A 22,222-nucleotide genomic window follows, 5' to 3' on the forward strand; every position below is an offset into this window, starting at 1 on the left:
CTCAAAATTCTCTGATGTATTTGATAACCTCTGGCCAGCTTTAAAATTCTAAGAATAAATTAGCAAGATAAAATTACTCTGAAAGTTAGCACAAGCTAGAGCCCTAAAGGAAATTTGGCTAATACAAGTTGACTTAAGGGAAAAAACACATTACCCCACAACAGTATAAATTTATGTAGTATAGGGATCCCTGGGTGGCGCAGCGGTTTGGCACCTGCCTTTGGCCCAGGGCGCAATCCTGGAGACCCGGGATTGAATGCCACGTCAGGCTCCCGGTGCATGGAGCCTGCTTCTTCTCCCTGTGCCTATGTCTCTGCCTCTCTCTCTCTCTCTCTGTATGACTATCATAAATAAAAAATAAAAAATTTATGTAGTATATATGCTTACAAGGATTCAGATTACTGTAGATACCAACAAATAGAGAAAGGCATGGAATTGGAGGAGTGAACTGTTTCATAATTTTTTAACACTTCAGTCATAGAACCTTAATTAAATCATTTTATTTCTCTGGAAATCCTGCCTCGTTGTAACTATTATAAATTCGATGTTTATTCATTATCTACCAGGTAGAGCTCTTCTCATAATTGTAGTCTTTAGTATCTCTCATGTTTTCAAAAACTTGAGTCATTGAGAGCAGCATTTCCAGCTTTTCTCTCACTACTTTATGGGATAAGGGACTTTTCCTGCATTTTCTTCCTTCCTTTCCCCTCCCCTTCTCCCATTCCCTTCCCTAGTTAAACAAGGTGACTTTACTACTCTTTCTTGCAGTGAAGGATCACACACATCGGTGAAGAATGGCGGGGGAGGGGGGTCCTCCTGTTTCTTTATATCAAGTACAGTAAGGACTTCAGTACTCACTCTGGCCCTCCATCCGCACCACAGTCTTTTACTGCTGTGCAACCTCAGGCGGGCTTTCTCACGCTTCCTTCCCTTATAGGACTCAATTCTCTGGAGTCCGTCTTCTCACAAAAGAGCTGATATTAACTAGGAATTCCTGTTCAAATTCATGGTATGCTTTCTGTCTCTTAACCAGACTTTGATTAATATAACATTTATTATCATGTTACTATTATTTTATGTTTGAAGTTTTTCATAAGTTAAACCAAATTTGTGATCATTTGTTAAACATTTTACATAAAATACAGTTTTTGTATGTGTACTTCTCATAGGAAGAGTCCAAAATATATAACCAGAGTAATGATTGTACTGTTGTATATTTTTTACTAATATACTGAGATTTATATAAATTATGCCTTAAAAGTACATACACTACTTCCAACTGAGTTAACTCCTGTTTTTTAAGAGATTACTATTATTTACACACAGTATGATTTGCTATACAAGTCTTTAATAATTAATTTAAACTTTTTTGGAAATAATTTCTACTAAAGATTCATAGTCAGCATAGTCCTTCAAGGACTGTACAAGTTCATCCAGTAAATACTCCCCTTGCATAAAAGTTTCAAGATCATGAAGTGACTTGTTTATTCTGTGATCTGTGACCCGATTCTGTGGAAAATTGTATGTTCTTATTTTCTCTGACCTTCCTTTAGTTCCAACCTATATAAAAAGATATGAGATACAGTTAGATTCAGAGCAACTAAACCTACAAATTTAACTTATCTGGAGATTAAGCTCTTGATTTATAATTTGACACACAATGTAAGAACCAAGTTTTAAACATTTTGAATCCTCAAATAACATGGAAGCATTAATAAATAAAGAATACTGGGGCTTTAAAGGCCAACAGAGTTGTATGTAGCATTTGATCTTTTTGCCATTTCAGTGCTCTATGGCTTCATGCATTTATTTCAACTTTAAACTTTAGTTTCCTATCTATAAAAAACAGCCAAATAATACCTACTACACCGTGATGATGTACACATTCAGCCTAGCATAGGGATGGTATTCAAATGGTAGCTAAATATATACATTTATATTTGTCACTGGAAGTATTGACAGCGATGAATTCCCGTAAAAAGGAACTAATCAAGGGTGCTGTAGTTACAAAATTAAATACCAAACACGAAGAAAGTAAGTTGTTTGCTTTCCAACTTTCTTCCATAATTTTCAAAGAATTAAAAAATGAGGATTCTATATATCCTTTTTTAGTAACTTTGATTAAAAGTCTGAGAAAAACAAGCCCCTGAATATAGAAACCAGGGCAGAAATTTAAGATTACTATAAAACAATTATAACCTTCAGTTCAGCTACTTGAATTGTTTCCTTATTTTAACAAATATATTGAAACAATTTTAACATATATAAGAACTGGGTTATCTAAAAATATTTTATACTTTAGAGCATTTTTTTATATTCTTTACCTGAATCTTTCTAGCACTGTATCTTTTACTTGTTTCTTCTTCTAGATACATGCTGTACAGTTTTGCACGTAGCTTTTTCATAGCCATCTCTCTATTTTTCAGTTGAGATCTCTCTTGTTGGCATTCAGAAACAACACCTGAATAGTGTTATGAGAATTAAAGAGTTTTAATAGGAAAATCTTCTTCATTTATTATCAAGGAATATTCTTTTTCCTTCTTTTTCTTCTTCCTTTATGAGGAGAAAAAAATAGAACTCTAATAAAAAAGGGAAAACTATAAACAAATAACTTTTATAGAGTTCTGAGAAAAATGAACATTTAGGCTTGATATGCTATAGTGCAAAATATATTCATACTGAAGGCATACTGAACAATATGCATCTAATCATTCAATTTGGATTGTTTTCCCATACCCTTAGCTGGCCACCGTGATTTTTTTAAAGTAGTAATTACTCATCACAGAAACAAAAATTTAAAAAGGTAATCCTACTACCAGAGATAGTCACTATCCATATTTTTATGAGGACTTTCATCCATTTTTTTTCCTATTCCTGTTTATATACTATGTATTACATAGACATCATCTTAGAGTTTAACTTGAGGCTTTCCTAATATTTAAGAAAAAAAAAAAAAAAAAGGAAAACCAAAAACTCCTACCATCCATATGCCGATCCATGCGTATTTGAGATTGGTCACAGTAAGAGATTTTTATAATCTTTCTAGGTGACTGAGGTTTGCTATCTATATGCTCTTTATCACATGTAAATCACTGCAGTAATGACTGTAAAGTATGTTTAGTTCTACCTGATAGTATATTGAAGACATAAAAAATATCTAGATGTAGCTCCACTGCCTATCTATAATCAGAACTGCTGGACATTTATGGGTGGACTTAATGAAGCAGCAGCCCTGGAAGTTAAGTGCAGCACTTCACCTGTGAGCATGTTTCTGGGTAGCAAGTCCAAGCTTTCATTTTCTTGAGAAACTGAGGAGTCCATGTCCCCCTCCCTTCAAAGAAGGCTAAAAACTAGTGATTTAGAGCATTTTCTGACAAAGAAGAACCCATGATAATCACTTCATTCTGAGGATTTTGGATTTTCTTATTATTTTCTTTTTTAATTTTGAGTTGGCTCCATACCAACATGGGGCTTGAACTCAGAACCCTGAGATCAAGAGTCACATGCTCTACTGACTGAGCCAGCCTGGCGCCCCGGATTTTCTTTTAATAGTGATATTTACTAAATATAAACTTTAGGAAGCTACCTGGAAGGACTATCTTTTCTTCATGGTCACCAGTATGGAAATTCTCTGGGCTTAGATCCCTCCATCTTCCTGGCTTTGCAATTATCCCGCAGATTCATCTAAGGATTCTAAATAAAGTATTTAATAATAATCCTTAGGAGTGTATATCTGGTAGTTGAAGATCTATTACAGTGGAAAATTAGTCAAGTTATTCAGAATTTGATTTCTTTCTTCAAAGTTTTATGTTGAAGGCCTAAGTGCGTACCTGTTGGAAGATGAACTATCCGGACAGCACTGTCCGTGGTATTTACATGCTGTCCTCCAGCTCCACTGGCTCGTTTAGTGTCAATTCTTAAATCTTTTGGGTTAATCACCAGATTAATCTATACACAAGAGGAAATACTGGGATTTAAAAATATCACATGTATATGAGCTATTCAAAGGCAAGAACTATCCATTTATACATACATGTCACATATAGAATATAAGATAAGATTAAAAAGGTTTAATTTTAAGAATATAAAGTAGATGGAAGGGTAAAAAGTCTCATTTTTGGAAGAGTACTGGATCAAAATATAATAAAAAACGGAAACCCTCCAAATCCTCAAAAACTAGACTTCTCTGTAAATTATCCTCCTTACCTCACGACAGAAGAACTTTGTTAATATCAGAAATGTGAATATAGGAACTTAGGTGAGCTTTTGTGGATTATTTCTGAGTTTAAAAAGGATTTAACACAGGAAAAAAAACAATGCTATCTTAGGAACTAAGGGTAGGCTTATTGTTTCATTTTAAATAAAGGAGTTAAATATATCTGGAGACAGAGGAGAGGCACATGGAAACGGCACAGAGCAAAGCCAAGAAGTCATACATACACTAGGATGTGACACCAGTGTAATGCTCGTCCCATCTGAAGCACTAGATTTATTTATTTTATTATTATTTTTTTTTAATTTTTATTTATTTGTGATAGTCACAGAGAGAGAGAGAGAATGAGGCAGAGACACAGGCAGAGGGAGAAGCAGGCTCCATGCACCGGGAGCCCGACGTGGGATTCGATCCCGGGTCTCCAGGATCACGCCCTGGGCCAAAGGCAGGCGCCAAACCACTGCGCCACCCAGGGATCCCTGAAGCACTAGATTTAAAAAGCTGTCTCATGAACAGCTGTGGACCACTCTGTGACACATCTACAACCCTGGAAGCAGGACTTCTACCATTCACAGGCCCTACATGTATCCTGTCTCCATGTGGCTCCATCATGCAGTTGCTAGAAGCATTAGAAGCATTAGGTACAGACTTCACCCCATCTTTTTCTGTAAACTACTTCTGTCTCCAAGATGCTTAAACAACAGTGACTGGTATCTAGTGTGGCTCCTGCCATTTATTCTACTTCACATTCTTCCTTAACTGTTCTGTTCTTCCTCTAGGGTTCACACAAAAATTAGATCTAAAAAATGGAACTTAGAGTCAAATAGCACCTTTCTCCAAAATTAATAGAAACCCTCAATTAAACTTCCTTCTTCACGAATCATTCATGCTTCATCCTGAAAAACAAGTCCTATATTTCCTGTCACCTTCAGCAGAAGGAATGAAAGCAAACAATTCTTTTTTTTTTTACAAACATTATATAGACTAAGAATTTGTTTATGAGAATGAAGTATACTCATTATGAACATTGTAACAATATATTCCCATTTTAATGTTAAGTAGTTACTCTTGTTAAAACAGCATTCTTGATATTAACACTCTTGGAAAGTCAAGACAAAGCAAAAATCATTGTGAAAAGTAATTAGTATTAAACTATTTAAAGTAGGTAGATTCTCCTATAGAGATGATCTCAGAATAACTACTTTAAGTTTAGTGTGGAGAAAAACAAATAATGCAACATTAGGTCTTTTTTTACATTACATTACATTAGGTCCTTTGTTACATCTATTGTGAAATCATACTTTTTGGACGAAGGTAACAGATTCTTCACAAAACCTAAAATATGTGATGAAGGCCAAATGATAAGAAAAGGACTTTAATATTGAATATCAGTTCAATAAAGTGATCAGGGAGCAAGGCACTGTGCTGGGCCCAGGATTCCAAGGAGAGGAGACTGATGCCTTACCTCAGTCGGTTGGGGTAAGATTGCTACAGTCATGGTGCTAGTATGGATGCGGCCTTGCTTCTCTGTCTTTGGCACTCTTTGTACTCTGTGCACACCTCCTTCAAATTTCATGTGTTTATAGGCTTCTAAACCCCCAATGCTAGCAGATGCATGTCTAAGGCCACCTTGAAAATATTAGAAGAACAGAAGTATTATTCTTGCGATATATGAACAATTGACCATCACTTCTACCACCTTGCAATATATTTAAAAGAACTACAAAACAATATAAGCATACAGAATGTAAAAGGTATTGAAAACTTTAGCAAGTCCATGATATTCAGTGTTTTAATACTTAATACCTTTATTACTAATAATCACTACACAAAGTATTTATGGTATTAATCAACTGCTTCAATAACACGTCTAAAAGACCACTTTTAAAAACCATTAATCATTTAGTCGTGAGTAGTGAATGACTAACATTGGTCACTTCAAAATTGGTATGTTTGCATTCAAAATTACTGAGTAAATGATGAGCATAAGATCAGGTAAGCTTCCTTACCGATAAATTCTAAAGTTTAGTCATGGTCTTTCCACCCTTATGCTAGGACACATATGGATAAATTAAATCTGTACTTTTCCCAAAACAAATTAAACAGTTTACCTATTTCACTTGGAAAATATTCCAGGGTTTCAAAATGCCATCTTTTAAAAGCAGCATATTGCTGATACATATCAAACATCTCTGAAGTAAACAACATTGCCTCCTGACCCCCAACTCCTGCAGTTACCTCCAGGATCAAATCATTCTTATCTGTTTCTTCTGAGGGAACCAAAAGTAAGATAATCTGTAAATACAAAAATATCACCCCTCCTAGAATTAGGAATTATTTAAAACTTAACAAAAAATAACTAAATGATTAGATGCAGGATTTTTAAAAATATTTTATTTATTTATTTATTCATGAGAGACACAGAGAGAGGCAGAGACACATGCAGAGGGAGAAGCAGGCTCCACGCAGGGAGCCTGACGTGGGACTCGATTCCGGGACTCCAGGATCAAGCCCTGGGCTGAAGGCAGGCGGTCAACTGCTGAGCCACCCAGAGACCCTCTAGATGCAGAATTTTATTTTATTTTATTTTGTTCGATGCAGGATCTTAAATATTTAATTTACCTAAAGTTTCCCTAAACAAATATTTCCAATTGCTCTTCAACTGTCTTGCTAATGAGAACCATATAGTAATGCACAACTTCTATAAAATATTAGTGTTTCAATTATAAATGCTATAAGGTTCAGCTGAAACTTACAGTTTGGGTTTGTTTCTTTTGGTGTTCATGTAAACTTTTTTTTTTTTTTTTTTAAAGATTTTATTTATTTATTCACGAGAGACACACAGAGAGAGGCAGAGACACAGGCAGAGGGAGAAGCAGGCTCCATGCAGGAAGCCCGATGTGGGACTCGATCCTGGGTCTCCAGGATCACACCCTGGGCTGAAGGCACACGCTTAACCGCTGAGCCACCCAGGCGTCCCTCATGTAAATCTTCTCTTTAGAAGATTCTAACTGTATCCTCTTGAAATCTATAGCCTAGTATGGCAGTAAAGAAAAGAAAAAAAAATAAACTCAAATTGTATCTTTTTAAGTTTCTTTAATTTGGAAGATAAATTTATAATCCTGGAACTGAAAAAGCCCTAAGAAATGATAGATGATCTGGCCCTCTTCCCTCATTTTACATGTCAAGGAAAATGAGGCGGAGACTAAATGACTTGCTAAAGGGAAAAGTGTTTGTTGGCAGAGAGGCATAAAAACTCAAATCCTGCTGCCTAGATCAGTCCTCCTTCCTTTCAGTGTGTACTAATTAAGGGACACGGAATAAAAGCTTCTTAGATTAGGTAAATTAAATAAGAAAAGTTACCAATATTTATTGGTCCCTTAAATTATGACAGGCACTACGCTAAGCACTTTATATACTTTAATTCTTAAATCAGTCTTGGCAAGTAGTATGAATGGATCTACTTAAGATGTGAAAACTCAGTTTAAGCTTAGTTTAGTTATTTGATCTAGCTGCCCTGAAACATACAACTAGAAAGTGGAAGAACTAGAACTTGAACCCAGGTCTGCCTGAATTTTGAAATATCATACTTCATGTTGGTTGGGATTTATGGTTGATACTACCTTTCTATATCTCTGGCTATAACATGATCATTCAAATCTTGAGTAAATGATTGAATTTACGTGTTTGTTAATTAACACTATTCAATGAATAGAAACCTTTAATACATATGTGCTTCTATTTCACAAAAAAATTAGAAAATGGGTAGAAGTTAAATTACATGAGACTTTTCACTTCATAGTAGAACCTTCCCTCTGGAATGGTTGGTAAGGATATTAACTTTTGATGAGTCCATATCTGACTAGATAAAAGACAGAATCTTTAAGCACCCCCTTTTCTGGCCCCTTACTCACATACCATGTCCTTTTACTTATATCCTCAGAGATAACTATTATAAATCTTTAAGCTCTGGTTTCCAGAATGAACAAAGAGTGGTTCTAATTTAATATAATGATTACTTTTCATCTAATGCCTATATATTCTCCTAGATGTAAAACCAAAGCCTTATAATTCAGTTCTAAAAGCCCAAAGGCCTACTCTAGGTCTTGAACTCTAATAGTGTCAGGGATAAAAGGTACAGAAATATTCCTGCTGCCAAGGAGCTTACAATCTACTACTTCTCCATAACCTCTTCTATCCATCATCTACCCCACTCTCACCTCTCTTAAAATACCTAAAGAGTGGGAAAACAATACTGATGTTTATTTCACTACTTCTCTGAAAAATCTTATCAATATAACAGTCACTTCCCGCCCCCCACAGCTCTCCAATCCTTTTAGTATGAAAAAAAGGGTCACATGGAGTATGCTTTTTCCTGCTTTAAAAAACCCTATAATTCTAAATACTAACAAGCTAGTTAGTTCTTGAGTTGTTTTTATAAACTTCTAATAAAATTCATTAAAAGTAATAGCACAAGTGCTTTATTCTTTGCACAGATACCATACCTGGTGCTTCAACTGAGTTATTTCTTTTTGACATGAGGTTATTTCATTCTCTGCAAGTTTCCTTAAATCTTCATTTTCATCTGAGAATGTGAAAATAAAACAGTAGGTTAGGTTTCCTTAATGTCAAATTGCCAACATAATTCAAGATCATTTTATTATTACTGTAGCTAAAGGGAAAAATAAAATGTCTTTCTTGTCTTTTTAATAACTGCCATTAATTAAAAGTAGCATTTTATACATTAGTGTTTATTAGCGTGTAACTTTAAACAAACCTTTTTCTGATGACAGAAGTAGAAAATAAAAAAGAATTTACAAGAAAAATAAAGAAGCTATTAAACTATTCTATAACTCTCCCTCCATGAAATATTCATATTAACAAATATGCTTTTAGTTTTCCAACTTAGACTATATAAAAACAAATACATCCAGTAGTTAGAACAGAAGAGGAACAGAAAGCTCCATCAGTTAAACTACAATTGAATTAAAAAACTGAAAGTTACTTATTATCTCTTTAACAAACACATTATATTTCATTAATATAAATATTCACCCAAACATTTAGATCCTCCTAATATTCACAGAATGTCTGCATGAAGTACTCCCCCAACTCGCTTTACTCGCTTATTTCATCTTTTGAGTTTTCATTTTTACCCTATAAAATATGCCGTCTCATCCCTCTACCCTATGGACAACATGCAACCTACAAAAAGGAGAGAAGGGAAATTTTTTTAGCTCTTACAAATAGCTCTCTTTGTTGAGATTGGACCTTTACAAAGTATCAGTTTATATGTTTGTTCATTTATGAGGAACCAACTATGCTGGGAACTAATATGTAAGACCTGCCCTCAAGGCAGAGTTTTAGATAATTTTAGTTTCTTTCTATTTTTCTTAGGGAGAAAAACAAAGAATAACAACCTAAAACACTAGGTGGTTAAATATTAAAATGATAGCACACTAAAGATTGTTTTTTGTTTATTTTGGGGAAGGGCAGAAAAAGGAGAGGTAAGGACAACACAAACCATGAGATAAGCAATGATGGGAAGTGTTGGTGGAAGGCAGGAAATTATTCTGGCACGAATTTGGCATGGAAGAAATTTGCTGAAATGGCAAACGTGTTGAAGTAGAAAAAGGAAAAATGAATTCTAGTCGTAGTTCAACCACTAAAGGTTCTCTTAGGGCAACATATCCAACCTCTCTGAATCTCCATTATCTTGAGAAAAATGAAGGACTGGGCTGGATGACCTCTAAGGTGCCTTTCAGTTCTGAAATGCAGTTCTTCTGTAAGGCTAAGGAGACTGGAACTAAAGTCACAGTAATTTAATTTTAATACTACATTTCATTTAACCCAGTATAACCAAAATATTATCATTTCAACATGTACTTTAAAAATATTAAAAATTATTTTGTATATTAGGTCTTTGAAATCTGTTTTTACCCTCACAGCACATCTCAACTCAAACTAGCTATGTTACAGGTGCTCATTAGCCATTTGTGGCTAATGGCTTTAGAGTTTGGACTGAGGAGTTACTCCTAGGCCATGGAACTACACTAGTTTTTTCATTCAATATTATTAATCAACATGTTGACAGGCCACTATCACATGCCTGCCTTCTCCTCTGCCTACTAGTATATTTATGTTTTCCCCACTATAAGAGGGTCTTTGTCTCTTCCAGCCCTTCAAGTAGCCACTTGTCACCCCCTCTTTTCCTGCTCAAACTCCTGGAGATTAAATGCCATGTCTATTATTTCTCTTGTTAATTCTCATTTACTTCTCCAGCTGTTATATCTGATTTCATAATAATACCATTTTTATTAAAATCACCCATGACAAAATTGCCAAATCTACAGGCTTACTTCAGCCTGAGTTGAAAAGGTGAGCCCTTTCTAGGCTATCAACAATTCCCTACTTGAAATTCTAATTGGTCTTTACTGCTTCATTTCTCTTGTTCAAGGTCCCAAAGTTCTGCCTGTTTTTTTTTTTGATCTTTTATAGCTTCCTCCTCTGCCTGCTCCTCAAATACTATGTATTTCTGCTTTTGTTAGTGTCCTATTTCTGTCTCTACAAATTCTTCCTGAGCATTCTCATCTGCTCCCAAGCTTTACTTTGTCAAGTATATGCTGATTATTCAGGCTTAGTTTTAACCCTTAAATCCACTTGATTTTAAGCTTGGTCTAAGCTATGAAACCAATTTAATTTTTCCCCAAAAGTATTTTTCCCAATATGCGTAATTAATCCCCCCCCCCCCCCCGCCCTTTCTGGGCATCCACCTTTTCTCTTAAATAACTTCATTTAGACTCTCTCTCACCTAAACTACCGCATTGATGTTCTGTTTTCCATGGCATCTGCAATCTCGTTACAGCTTGACTTTGAAACTACCACAAATCAAGCTTTCCTAGCAAGAAAGCCATTTCTATCATTCACTCCCCCATCTAAAAGCTTCCACTGGCTCTCTTCTGCCAACAGGATAAAATCAACTTTTTAAATTTTTAAAAGATTATTTATTTATTCATGGGGGGGGGGGGCAGAGACACAAGCAGAGGGAGAAGCAGGCTCCACGCAGGGAGCCCGACGTGGGACTCGATTCCGGGACTCCAGGATCACACCCTGGGCTGAAGGCAGCGCTAAACGGCTGAGCCACCTAGGCGTCCCCAAATCAACTTTCTAAAATTAGTATTCACATCTCTCCCCCTACTCTCCTTAGAAAATGTCTCAACCTGCCACTCCTGATAACCTCTCCTCTTCCTTGGTTAACAAAGAGTACAGTGATTAAAGATTTGGAGTCAGCCCAGTCTAAACTCCACATTCCTCGAAAGCTGTTTGGCCTGAGTAGTTATTTTACCTCGATTTCTCATGTTCCTCTCCTGGCCCATGAGGCTAATAGTACCTACTTCATAGTTTGATGTGTGAACTGGATGAGTTAATACGTGAAAACAGTTACGCAAAGGCCAGAGTGTGGTAAAAGATCAATAGCGGTTAAATAAACTATTATTAATATCCTGTAGCGTGGCCCTTTATCCCTGCACGAGGCCTTCCCAACAAGTTCTCCTTGCTCCCCCCAGGTGTCTATTCGGATATCTCGTCTCATTTTGCGGCTCTAGTACTAATTTTCTCTCCCCGAAGAGACTGTGACCCTCTCTAGAGCCATACTAGCCAAAGCGCGGTCCCCGGGAGTTTGTAGAAATGCAGAAACTTAGGACCCATTAGTAGTCGAATGCACACCGATCACTTTAGGAAACCCGTTAAAAGCGCATCTTTTTAGGTCTCCGACTCTGAGTCCAAAGTCTGGTTTTAGCGTGCACCTCTCTTGAATATCGCAGATGGCTCCTTTACCACAACTCTAAGAAACACTGGTCTCAAGCCCTTATTTGGGGACAGTCCCTTGTGTCCAGTGAGCACAGGGTTCACACAGGCGACGATGAGGTGAGAACGCACACAGTGACGCCTCCACCTCCGATCTAAACCAAAAAAAAAAGAATTCCAAAGGAGTAAAGAACTAACTCGGGAGGTGTGAACACCTGACCAGCGGCTTAGCGGGAAAGACCAACGAAGAGCCCAGAACTTGCCCGTCCCCCTGGGCCCGGCCCTCACCGCGTAGCAACTGCTCGGTCTCCTGTAGCTCCCGCTCCTTCTCGCTCAGCAGTTGGGCCGCCGCCAGCAGCTCAGCCCCCCCGACCTGCAGCCGGGCTCCGGAGCCTGCCTGGCGCTCCAGGAAGGTCCGCAAGGGCCCGCCTCGGGCGAACAGCTCCTCCAGCGGCAGGCTCCCGCAGTTTAGGTGCCGGCGGGCGGGGCTGACCAGCCGGCGGGCCCACAGAGGACGCACAGCACTCCATAGAAACCGGGACCGCATCGCTAAGGGGGCAACCTGGGACGTCTACCAAAGCCGGAAGTTTCGGACAGCGAGTCTCGCGACACCTCGCGGAGTTTGGAAGCCGGCGAGAACTGGGCGGGCCCCGCCCCCGCCCAGCGCGCGCGCCAGTTTTAAAGGGCCTCCCGAAAGCTTGGGTGGGAACTTCCCGGCCGGCATTTAAATACCGCGGGATTCGCAGAGGCCGGAAGGGGGCGGGGCGGGAAGTGGTGGGAGTGGGTCCCGGGACCGTCGGCCTCTTTAGAAGCCGGGTCGGAAACGCCTCTCTGAGTCTCCTCGGGCGCTGTGCTGTCCTGGAAGGCGGAGGCTGCAGCCTGCCACGCGGTTTTCTGACGTCGAGGCTGTAGTTCCCGAGCCCCGAGTGAGGACTCGGCAGGGGAGGGAGGGGAGCTGAGGACACAGCCCCGGAAGTCCTCCAGCGCCAGCCGCGCTTTTCGTCTCCGAGAGCGAGCTGTAGGCTGGGCATCGCCGTGTGTACGTGCGGCTACGGCTCTTCCTTTTTCTCTGCTCGTGCCTCTTTTCGACGGTGGGTAAGGCTCGTGTTAATGAGGGCGGGACTAGCGCCAGGAGAGTGATTTCCCCAGATCCGCTTTCCTGCCCCCTTAGGTGCCACGTCATTTACTCGCTTTCAAACTTCCTTCCTTCCTCAGCGAGTCTGCTGCCCATCCATCCTCACTCCTAGTTACCGTTAGCTACCTTGGAAAGGGATTGAGTGATTCCTCAATCGGTAACCAGTAAACCACAGCGCAGCGAGCCTCAGAGTCCCGCCTTCGGTAGCCCAACCTCCTCCATCTCTCTCCAAAAACCTTGAGCTAGCGGATTGGTGCCTGGGATACTGTGGTTTGTTTGTATAATGCTCTGCACCTTTCAAAAGAGCTTTTCAAAGCCACCCGAGGGACGGATATAAAGGAATAAATAAAACCAAGACAGTCCTGGGGATGCAAAGGCTGACTCAGCCTGGGAACTCCCACTACCTAACTGCTTTGCGCAGGATGTTCTAAATGTTTTCACTGTTGAGAGAGCTGAAATACTGTAAACTCGTGGGGTTTTGTTTGGTTGGTTTGTTTTTTTTTTAATCAAATGGTATATACGGGAGCCTTTTACAAGGTTAGGTCATCCCTAAGTCGTCTGATCAAAACTATTAAGGTGAAGTAAAATTCTTGTAAAGTGAGCTTGCATTGTCTCAATTCATTCCTTAGGTCTACAGACAAATGCAAAGTGGAGGAATGAGATGACTCCAAATTATATAGAGCAGAAAATAGGTATTGCTACTTAAAAGCTCCAAGTAATTACCTCAATTATTCGTTTCACTTTGTGTATTCAAGCCACATTACTTAATAAAATTGTTTGAGATAGTGGTTGAAACCCATTTTATTTTAATTCTGATCCGAGTGTAGAACAGGACTGAGCAGGCCATTTTTTAACTTTATTGGAATCAGTTATTTCCCAAATCTAAACTCCACTTTGAATTTTTTTTTTTAAACCATAGAAATGGCGGGAGTCATTTGAACTCAACACGATTAATCTCTCTCAGCTGAGTTCTCAGAACAAGTTATTTCAAGAATATACTTTATTATTTATAAAGGTGAAAAAGTGTGAGAAGCGATAACTTTATGGAACACTGTAAAGAATCCAGCCAGAAATTATATTCCCTAAGATGCATAAGCAATTTAAGTAATATAAATAAGTGTACTTTTTACTCTGTTACACCAATGAGGAAACAGTAACTTGCTCTACAGATACAATGGTGAATTCTTTATTAATTCAAAACATTTTAAAAAAGTGTAATGCATGTGCATCTTACAATAATATCCATAGGTTTCCACAATATAGTCAAATGAAAACAACTGTAGTTTGATTTACTTTGAAAACTCAAAAAAAAAAAATAGTTTGAGACTTCTGAATTTCCTTACATTACTGTCATGCTCAAATTTGAGTATTACATATTGAAGATTCTAGCATTTTCAGAAAGTCTATTATTTGTACAGAGGTAAAAAGATAACATAGATTCAAGGGCGGGGAAATAAAAACCCAAAACAACTTAAATTGGAGGAAATATAATCTAGATTATCTATTCAATTTATAAGTACCTACAGTATTCTGACAGTGCCAAATAACCAAGCATGTGTCTCAAGTTGCATTCATGCATTCACAACTCCTTTATGGTCCACTAATATTAGCAGACTACAAAATATGGATATATAGATTAAGTACAATGAACATGGTAGTAAAAAATTGCACACATTCGATATGATAAATTTTACAAAACTAAACACATTGAAATTATTTTTATATTTAGCAAACACCCTAAAATCATATGCAAGAAGTTGTATATATGACAAATAGGTTAGAGCAAGGGGGAAAAAAATCAAGTCTTTCACATTATTTCAATAATCAGTGTTCATTGTTCTGTTGAGGACAATATGGAAAAGCACTCAGCAAAAAATAATAGATTTAAATTACCTCTTCTGACAATTAAAATCTTTACTATCCAAGGGATGTAGAGGATAAAGTAAAGATAGTTCAAGGCAGAAAATTCACTTTCACCTCCATTAAGTGAATATTTAAGCTATAGTTTTGGAGTTTTATTTTCCCATTTCAATTTCTAGTTTATTGTATTTTCTTCATGGTATATGTTAGCAGTCATTTAATGGAACCTAATAGCAGTGCTGAGGATTCTGCTTAGAATTTTTTTAGCTCAGTGTTAATGTCCAGTATCTTTACCTCTAATTTGATCTCTTAATAATGTATTGCTTTACAGTGGTGAAACCTAATAAACACTACCTCAACCAGATGGTCAAGGTCAATAGTAACAGTGGTAAGTCATGATGATGGTATGTACCTTTGATATAAATAGCACTTTACTTCTGTGGTCTTCCAGAAACTGGTAACACCTGTCTAATCGTGGGAAAAACATCAAATTCCAATTAAGGGACATTTTACAAAGTACTAGACCAGTATTCTTCAATACTGTCAGGGTCATCAAAAACAAAACAAAAAAAAATTTGAGAAACTGTTGCAGCTCAGAGGAACTTAAGACAGGATGACTAAATGTTGTATGTATCTTGAATGAAATCCTTGAACAGAAAAAAGACATTAAAAGCTGAGGAAATCTGAATAAAGTGTGGACTTAATGCATCAATATTGGTTCATTAGTTGTGACAAGTGTCACAATGGGTGTGCAGTATATGGAACCTCTCTGTATTATCTTTGCAACTTTTCTGTGAATCTAAAACTATTCTAAAATAAAAGGTTTAATGAAAAATTTTATGAACACACAACCACTTTTTTTCTTTTAATTTCATATTTTCATGGTAAAATTGTTTTAAAAATCATACCAGAATGCTTTCTATTCCATGCCAATATCAATGTTTTCTAATAGTCTCTCATAACTTAGTTTTAGCTTTACTTCCACATATTTATTTGCCAAATTACTTGATGTTTATATTCTTCCTATCCTTGGGAATGTTTTTTATTTCCTTTGGAAATAAAATTTTCAAATGATTTATTTTTTATTTATCTTATTTAAGCATTTATTTTAAGCCTACAATATTATATACACATTTGCATACACACATCTATATATTTATATCCATGTATGTGTGTCATTGAAAAAAATCTACTTCTTGGTTGTAGGTCCAGTGTGATGTTCATGAACTGCAGACTGAATTTGAATCATATTAATGAACAAAGCAGTAACAGATTCATATGGTCCTCCGTCTTGAAATAAGCATGGTTGTATTTGTTTGAATAATTAAATCATTTTCAAAGTATACTTCCAAAAGAAGAGAAAAGTGCATTAAGGTGGCATTTAATTCCTATATTTTTGAAGTGAGAATAATTATTGAACTGGAGAATTTTGATAATAATAAATATATGTCACACTTTATGCTTTCCATGTTGACCTCTTTTAATTCTCATGGCCACCTTGTAAATGGAGTATCCCTACTTGAAGATGAGGAAACAAGCTCAGAGAGGTTCAATATAATGTTTGCCCAAAGTCACATGAGACAGAAAGGTAACCTGATTTCAAATTTATAAGTAAAGCCTGGTATTTGGGAACGACAATCTCAGTCTGCGCACTATCATGTGTTTCAAAGATACTATAAGAATGTTACAGGGAAGATCAGCAGCCATGTTTTTGGTATCAGTTTTATTGATAAATATTTGCAGTAGTAACAAGTGAGGAATAACTAAAACTTTTACAGATTTAATACTGTTTTCTCAGGAGAACAAGCATTTTATATTGGTCAGAAATTTAAAAAGAACTGACAAGAGCATGCAAATATAAATGTTTGCATAATATATTTTGAAAATTAGGGTCATATGCTGTTAATATAAATACACAGGAAAGAGAATTTTCCGGAACTATCCTTACCACCTTTCGAAATAATTTGCCATTGTTTCCAAAGTTTTTAAAATTCATGTTTGTTAGGGTTCTATCTATAGGCATTTTAGGCCTAAGAAATTTTAGGTGGCTATTGAAAGAGTTCTTATTTTCCTGTTTTCTGATTGTATTTAACATTTCTTCCTTCTTTATTTATTCCTCAAAGCATCTGATAGATTGTATTTTTTGCAAATGTAACTTGTAACAAATTACGATATGACATTTTTTTTCAATATGTTAAAAGTGTATAGAAAAAAATGGATACGTTCAAAACTAAGAATCAGGTATTATCTTAAGTCAGCTTAATGGGGTGAAATTGTATTTTTGCCCCTAATATATAAACATTATTTACCTATTTCTATAGTCCTTTTGCAAAACTGAACTATTAGGTAAATATATGATATGCATTTCATTCTGTAAGAACTTAGGCAGCATTAAAGGACACTAGTAAACACCCCATGCACCATGACCAAATATCAGAGCTGGTCATCCTATGTACATATTTTAAGGTCTTAAAAAAAAAAACAAAAAAAACCAAAAAAAAAAAACACATTACGGTCTTGATTTTTACACTCCATAACGTTGATATCAAAATTGTGTTTTGCTATTGTTGTTCATATGCCAGTGCACCCATTGTGCTTAGAGCTGCCCTATAACACTGTTGGAACATCAATATTACCATTGAGTAACATAATAACAATTATTTAGCGTAAAGAAGAAGAAGTGTCATCCATCCATTATTAGTGTGATCTATGTACAAGATCCATCTCTGAAGAAATCTGGCTCTCCAATTTGTTATATATATTTATATATAATCTATACCCTCTACTTCTCTTTCAATGATAGACACTCTGAATTTAGGCACTATAGAAAGAGCATTAATCTCTTTCTGTGTGCATTAGCTGATTCTAACAGTACACAAAGATATCCTGACAATCTAAAACACAAAATGTACCCTTCTAAAGTGCTAATTTGTCCCCAGGGAGGAATATATTCACTAGGAAAAATCAAATTCTACCATAACAAATATTGTGCTCTTGGAATGGTAGCATAGACACCAGTTGAGGGCATTTTGTGTGTTTATTACAGCTCTGTAATTAAAACAGAAAGAGTTATACTATACTTTAAAAATTGGTAGAGTTGCAAATATACAGACATACTCTTAGATAGAAACTTTAAACAATTTAATTTTGAAATTAAATGAGAAACCTCCCCTCCCCCCCAAATAGGAATTTAGCGCAGAAGTGCTTCCATAACATGGTTACCAACATCCAATGTGTAAATCTGCTCTAGAATCATTCTCAGCCCAACTTCCAAACCAGGTTTCGAAAGGATATACTAACTTCAAAGTCTGTATTCTACAAATGCCCAGGTTAGAGATTAGGACTCTTTATAAGGGCCCTTATCTTTTACATTTGGTAAAATATTAAAGGTATTGTCAAACAGACAATTCATCTAATAGTCCAAAGTATCTTATAAAGATAACTTATGGCTAGCAGGTCACCATCATTTATAGTAACAACAAGAATATAAAGTCGACATTTAAAAAGATTGATGCATGCAGTGTATCATAGTATATTACATATTTTCTATTCATGTGCACCAATTTATTGTGCCTCAAACATAGCAACAAGTATAATATTACAACATATATGTGTATACATCATAGAAGCATGATAAACTCAATTCTAATCAAGAAGAAATTAAATAATTTAGGAACAATAGAACTTCACAATAGAAGTGATGATTCTTTTAGGTTTTTCTTCACTCTTTTGGAAAAAAATAGGACTTTTGTAAACATCTTCATAGCTATCTTTTTTTCAACATATTACTGAAAACTACTCAAATAGTAAATATCTAATTGACATGGATAAAGTATGTCTTAACACACTAACACTTTCAGACAAAAACAGGCATTTGTTAAAAGAAATTATTATAAATATTTTCTATCTTGTATTCTAACTACATTTTCATAAATAATGTATTTAAAAGTGCTGAATATGGTAGGATAGTCAGCAACGCCAGTGTAAACAGAACATTTTGTTTTCTACTCTGCAAACTTTTTTTAATCCCATTTTGTCAAACACTGCAACAGTTAAAATATTTGCATAGGGAATAGATAATAGCCCTTTTAACCATATCTCCTGAATTCTATATAAATTAGAAAATCAAATTCACTTAAAAAAACAATTCTTGAAATGTCTTAAGTTTTATGGAAAAAGAAACTTACGATGCCAACCTTTCAAGTAAAATAAATTTTAAAAAGAAAACCCCAAACTTGTTTCTTTTAAAAATGTATAATAAATTAAAAAATGAGAGGTAGTTAAAAAATGACAAAAACCTATAATTTTAATATCATCCTTAATATAAGGCCAGTATTCTCAGTGGATATAAATATTTTTAAAACTTTCACTTTAGGTGACTCAATACTATATTTATTAAGTTAAAAAAATAGCCTCCAGGGGATATTAATATTCAAATGTAACACCTTGATATAAATATGACACTGACTTTTGTGTGTGCATGATAGGATACTGTTTTCTTGAGTGTCAAAAGTACATGCCAATGTCAGGCAAGTATTCTGTCTTAAAGATTTACCAGTACTTATAAAAAATAATATGGCAGCTAAAGATTTGAGCACTGTACTGCCTTTCAGTTATGGATGAGTATTAATAGTTTGGTTTTAACATTTTTAAAATAAGTCATTCTGAAGATACTATGAAAACAGTTAAGGTCTGAAGTAGAGGATTATCTTCTTCATAACCCTTACAAAACTTCACTTGGTTAAAAACTTAGCTTTTCATTAGATTTTGCTTTCAAGGAAAATATGCCACAGGACAGATGCTATTCATCAAAATGTTTTATATGCTACATGTAGGCATTCCTTTATTAAATCCTATTTTTTTTTAATATCCCAAAACTAAGTTATCGAGCTTAGTAATTTTTTTCTTGCTAAAGTACATACTTTACACAACCGTTTTAGAACTGGAGAGCCAGTCTTTAATAAGTTAATTACAGTATTGGACATCTGATATATACATAGATTTTCTTCTATTACAATTAAAAACAATTATCACTCTTTGATTTGTCATTGAGATAGAATATCTTCAAATTGTTTTGTGCTTTTTTTCTCTTTTCTTCTTCTTATTTGTTGTTTACATAGCAAACTATTCTGTAAAGAAAATGCCACAGTTTTGGCAGTGAACAACCAGAGGAAATTCCCCCATTAGGATTTCCCAACAAACAGAGATAAATAGCTCTTTTTCCATGTACAGAAATATTGGCTTCAAAATGAGTGTACTGAACACAGTATATAGCATGTTGAATACCATTGTTACAACTTAAAAATTGGCTTTCTCTGTCTTAGATTATATTTAAAAATGCAAACCACAGCCAATTTTTTTGGCAATTATTTCTATAAGACCATATTGCACAAAAGTCCTTAAATACAGATATAAGTTATGCCATTGGATTAAATATTACAACAGCTACGTGGCAAATGAAGCAGTTTTACTTTGCACATGCAGTCTCTGGGGATACACTAGGAGACTGTTCATAGGACTACAAATACAGTTTGCTTGCAAGTAGAATGAGTGTTGAATAAAACAAACTTAATTTGGCAATTCGTTGTTTTTATGTGGTATTTTCTCCAAACTTAACCAGGATCACCTTGATAAAAATGGAGACAAAGACCATATGGTTGTATTTTCACAGTAGCCTGAGGAATGCTAAACTGGAGTTCTCCAGGAACTCAGTTTCTGGTGTTATTTAACTACTTGTATTTCCCATCCCAGCCCTCCAAAATGATTTTTTTTTTTTTTTTTTTTTTTTAGTGAAAATTAAGATTCAGAAGTAGAGCTGGCAGTACTTTCAACAAAGGACTTATAAATTTGAGAGTTCAAAAACCTTGGGAAAGAATCTCTGTGCATTAAGGTATATATCTGAAGTTGGGCATCTTCATACATGTGAGGATTAGGATCCAACAGATTTCTATTGATCACCTCTCTAACTCGAGAATCGAGACTCACCTAAAAAGAAATAAGAGCAGATACATTAAATAACATTTTTTTTCCAAAAGATCTCAATTAAGTAAATACTGGTTTGTGACATTTCAAAGAAACTTCAAAGAGTTAAATTCAACTGCCTAAAATCTTGAGGTTACCTTTTCTTTTCTTTTCTTTTTTTTTTTTTTTTTTTGAGGTTACCTTTTCCAAGGCTGCATAACCTTGCATACTTTTCTTCTTCAAAAGTTAAATTAAAAGAAACAAAAAACAACTTGTCTTTAAAACCAAAAATTCAGTTCACAGATATCCTGGCTCATTTGGATTTTTCTTGTCTATGCATTCAACTCAGGGGGTTTTGATCCATTTCTGTTCATTGAGGCACCAGAAAATCCCTAGCCAGAATACAAATTTTTATCCTTTTATGTGACTGCTGAGGTGACTCTCTTGATGGGATAAGGTAAAAATCTAGCAGAGAGTAGTTCTTTGGCAAAAATTAGCATGATACTGAGTGCTGATTCCTGATGGTTTTTTTTTTATTATTATTTTTTTATCCATTTATTTGAGAAAGAATGCATGAGACAGCATGAGTGGGTGGGAGGAGCAGAGGGAGAGGGAGAAGCAGGCTCCCCGCTGAGCAGGGAGCCCGATGCGGGGCTCGATCCCAGGACCCTGGGATCATGACCTGAGCTGAAGGCAGACACTTAACCGACTGAGCCACCCAGGCACCCCCTCCTGATGGTTTTATATCCCAGCAAATCCTACAGCATCAAAGTAAGAAACCAGGAATGTAAAATGGTACAGAAGAGCAAAACCACAGCAGGCATTCTCCATGTCTTCTGTGTATTAAAGAGTAAGTAGAACAGTTGCTTGAAGTGGAGTCTTTGAAAGGAGAAATGTAAGTAGGAATTCAGAATACCCATACAAGTAATCAGTACAGTATTATTTAAAAAGCGTAAATAAGTAAAATTCTGCAAATGATAGCTTTTTGTTTTGTTTTCCCTCACTAAATGCTGATCCTGTTGGAGCTGGTAGGACTTCTGGAAAGGGAACTGGGGAAAAATAAGTAGTAATAAAGGAATGCTTGGGCAACAGAAGTAAGCTCTGCTCTGAAGTGACATGCTAGCAAATCCTAAGAGGCCAGCCATCCCCAACTTGTCCTGATCGGTCTCATTCCTCACTGTTGAACATGGACTAGAGCATTGTGATCCATATTATCTGTCTCATGAGGTACCCAAGACTATACAAAC

General features: G+C 36.0%; 2 protein-coding genes across 15 annotated transcripts in view; both read right to left on the reverse strand.

Moving 5' to 3' along the window:
- MTRF1L (mitochondrial translation release factor 1 like) overlaps positions 1-12,631 on the reverse strand; it is a 23,355-nt gene extending 10,724 nt beyond the window's left edge. For 4 of the 8 annotated variants that reach the window (XR_007412734.1, XR_007412733.1, XM_049113763.1 and 1 more), the window contains exons 1-7: positions 12,308-12,626; positions 8,719-8,798; positions 6,325-6,508; positions 5,679-5,842; positions 3,831-3,948; positions 2,325-2,461; positions 1,448-1,560 (exon numbers count right to left, since the gene is read on the reverse strand). Coding sequence is in view for 4 of the 8 variants with exons in the window: in XM_049113763.1 (XP_048969720.1) it covers positions 1,448-1,560; positions 2,325-2,461; positions 3,831-3,948; positions 5,679-5,842; positions 6,325-6,508; positions 8,719-8,798; positions 12,308-12,566 (1,055 nt within the window). In the remaining 4 variants the exon portion in view is untranslated. Of the gene's footprint in view, positions 1-1,328; positions 1,561-2,324; positions 2,554-3,586; positions 3,694-3,830; positions 3,949-5,678; positions 5,843-6,324; positions 6,509-8,718; positions 8,799-12,307 lie in introns of those variants that run through there. The other 4 variants (XM_025422574.3, XR_003126289.3, XR_003126288.3 and 1 more) reach the window with 4 other exon arrangements.
- A 1,693-nt stretch (positions 12,632-14,324) lies between these two features.
- The window catches only part of RGS17 (regulator of G protein signaling 17), a 96,226-nt gene continuing 88,328 nt past the window's right edge, over positions 14,325-22,222 (reverse strand). For 4 of the 7 annotated variants that reach the window (XM_049113772.1, XM_049113771.1, XM_025422585.3 and 1 more), the window contains one exon: positions 14,325-20,999. In XM_049113772.1, the coding sequence (XP_048969729.1) occupies positions 20,811-20,999 (189 nt within the window). In that variant the 3' untranslated portion in view covers positions 14,325-20,810. The remainder of the gene's footprint in view (positions 21,000-22,222) is intronic. The other 3 variants (XR_004810575.2, XM_049113774.1, XR_007412741.1) reach the window with 2 other exon arrangements.

Source organism: Canis lupus, chromosome 1 (assembly GCF_003254725.2).
Source record: "Canis lupus dingo isolate Sandy chromosome 1, ASM325472v2, whole genome shotgun sequence".
NCBI classification, from domain to species: Eukaryota; Metazoa; Chordata; class Mammalia; order Carnivora; family Canidae; genus Canis; species Canis lupus.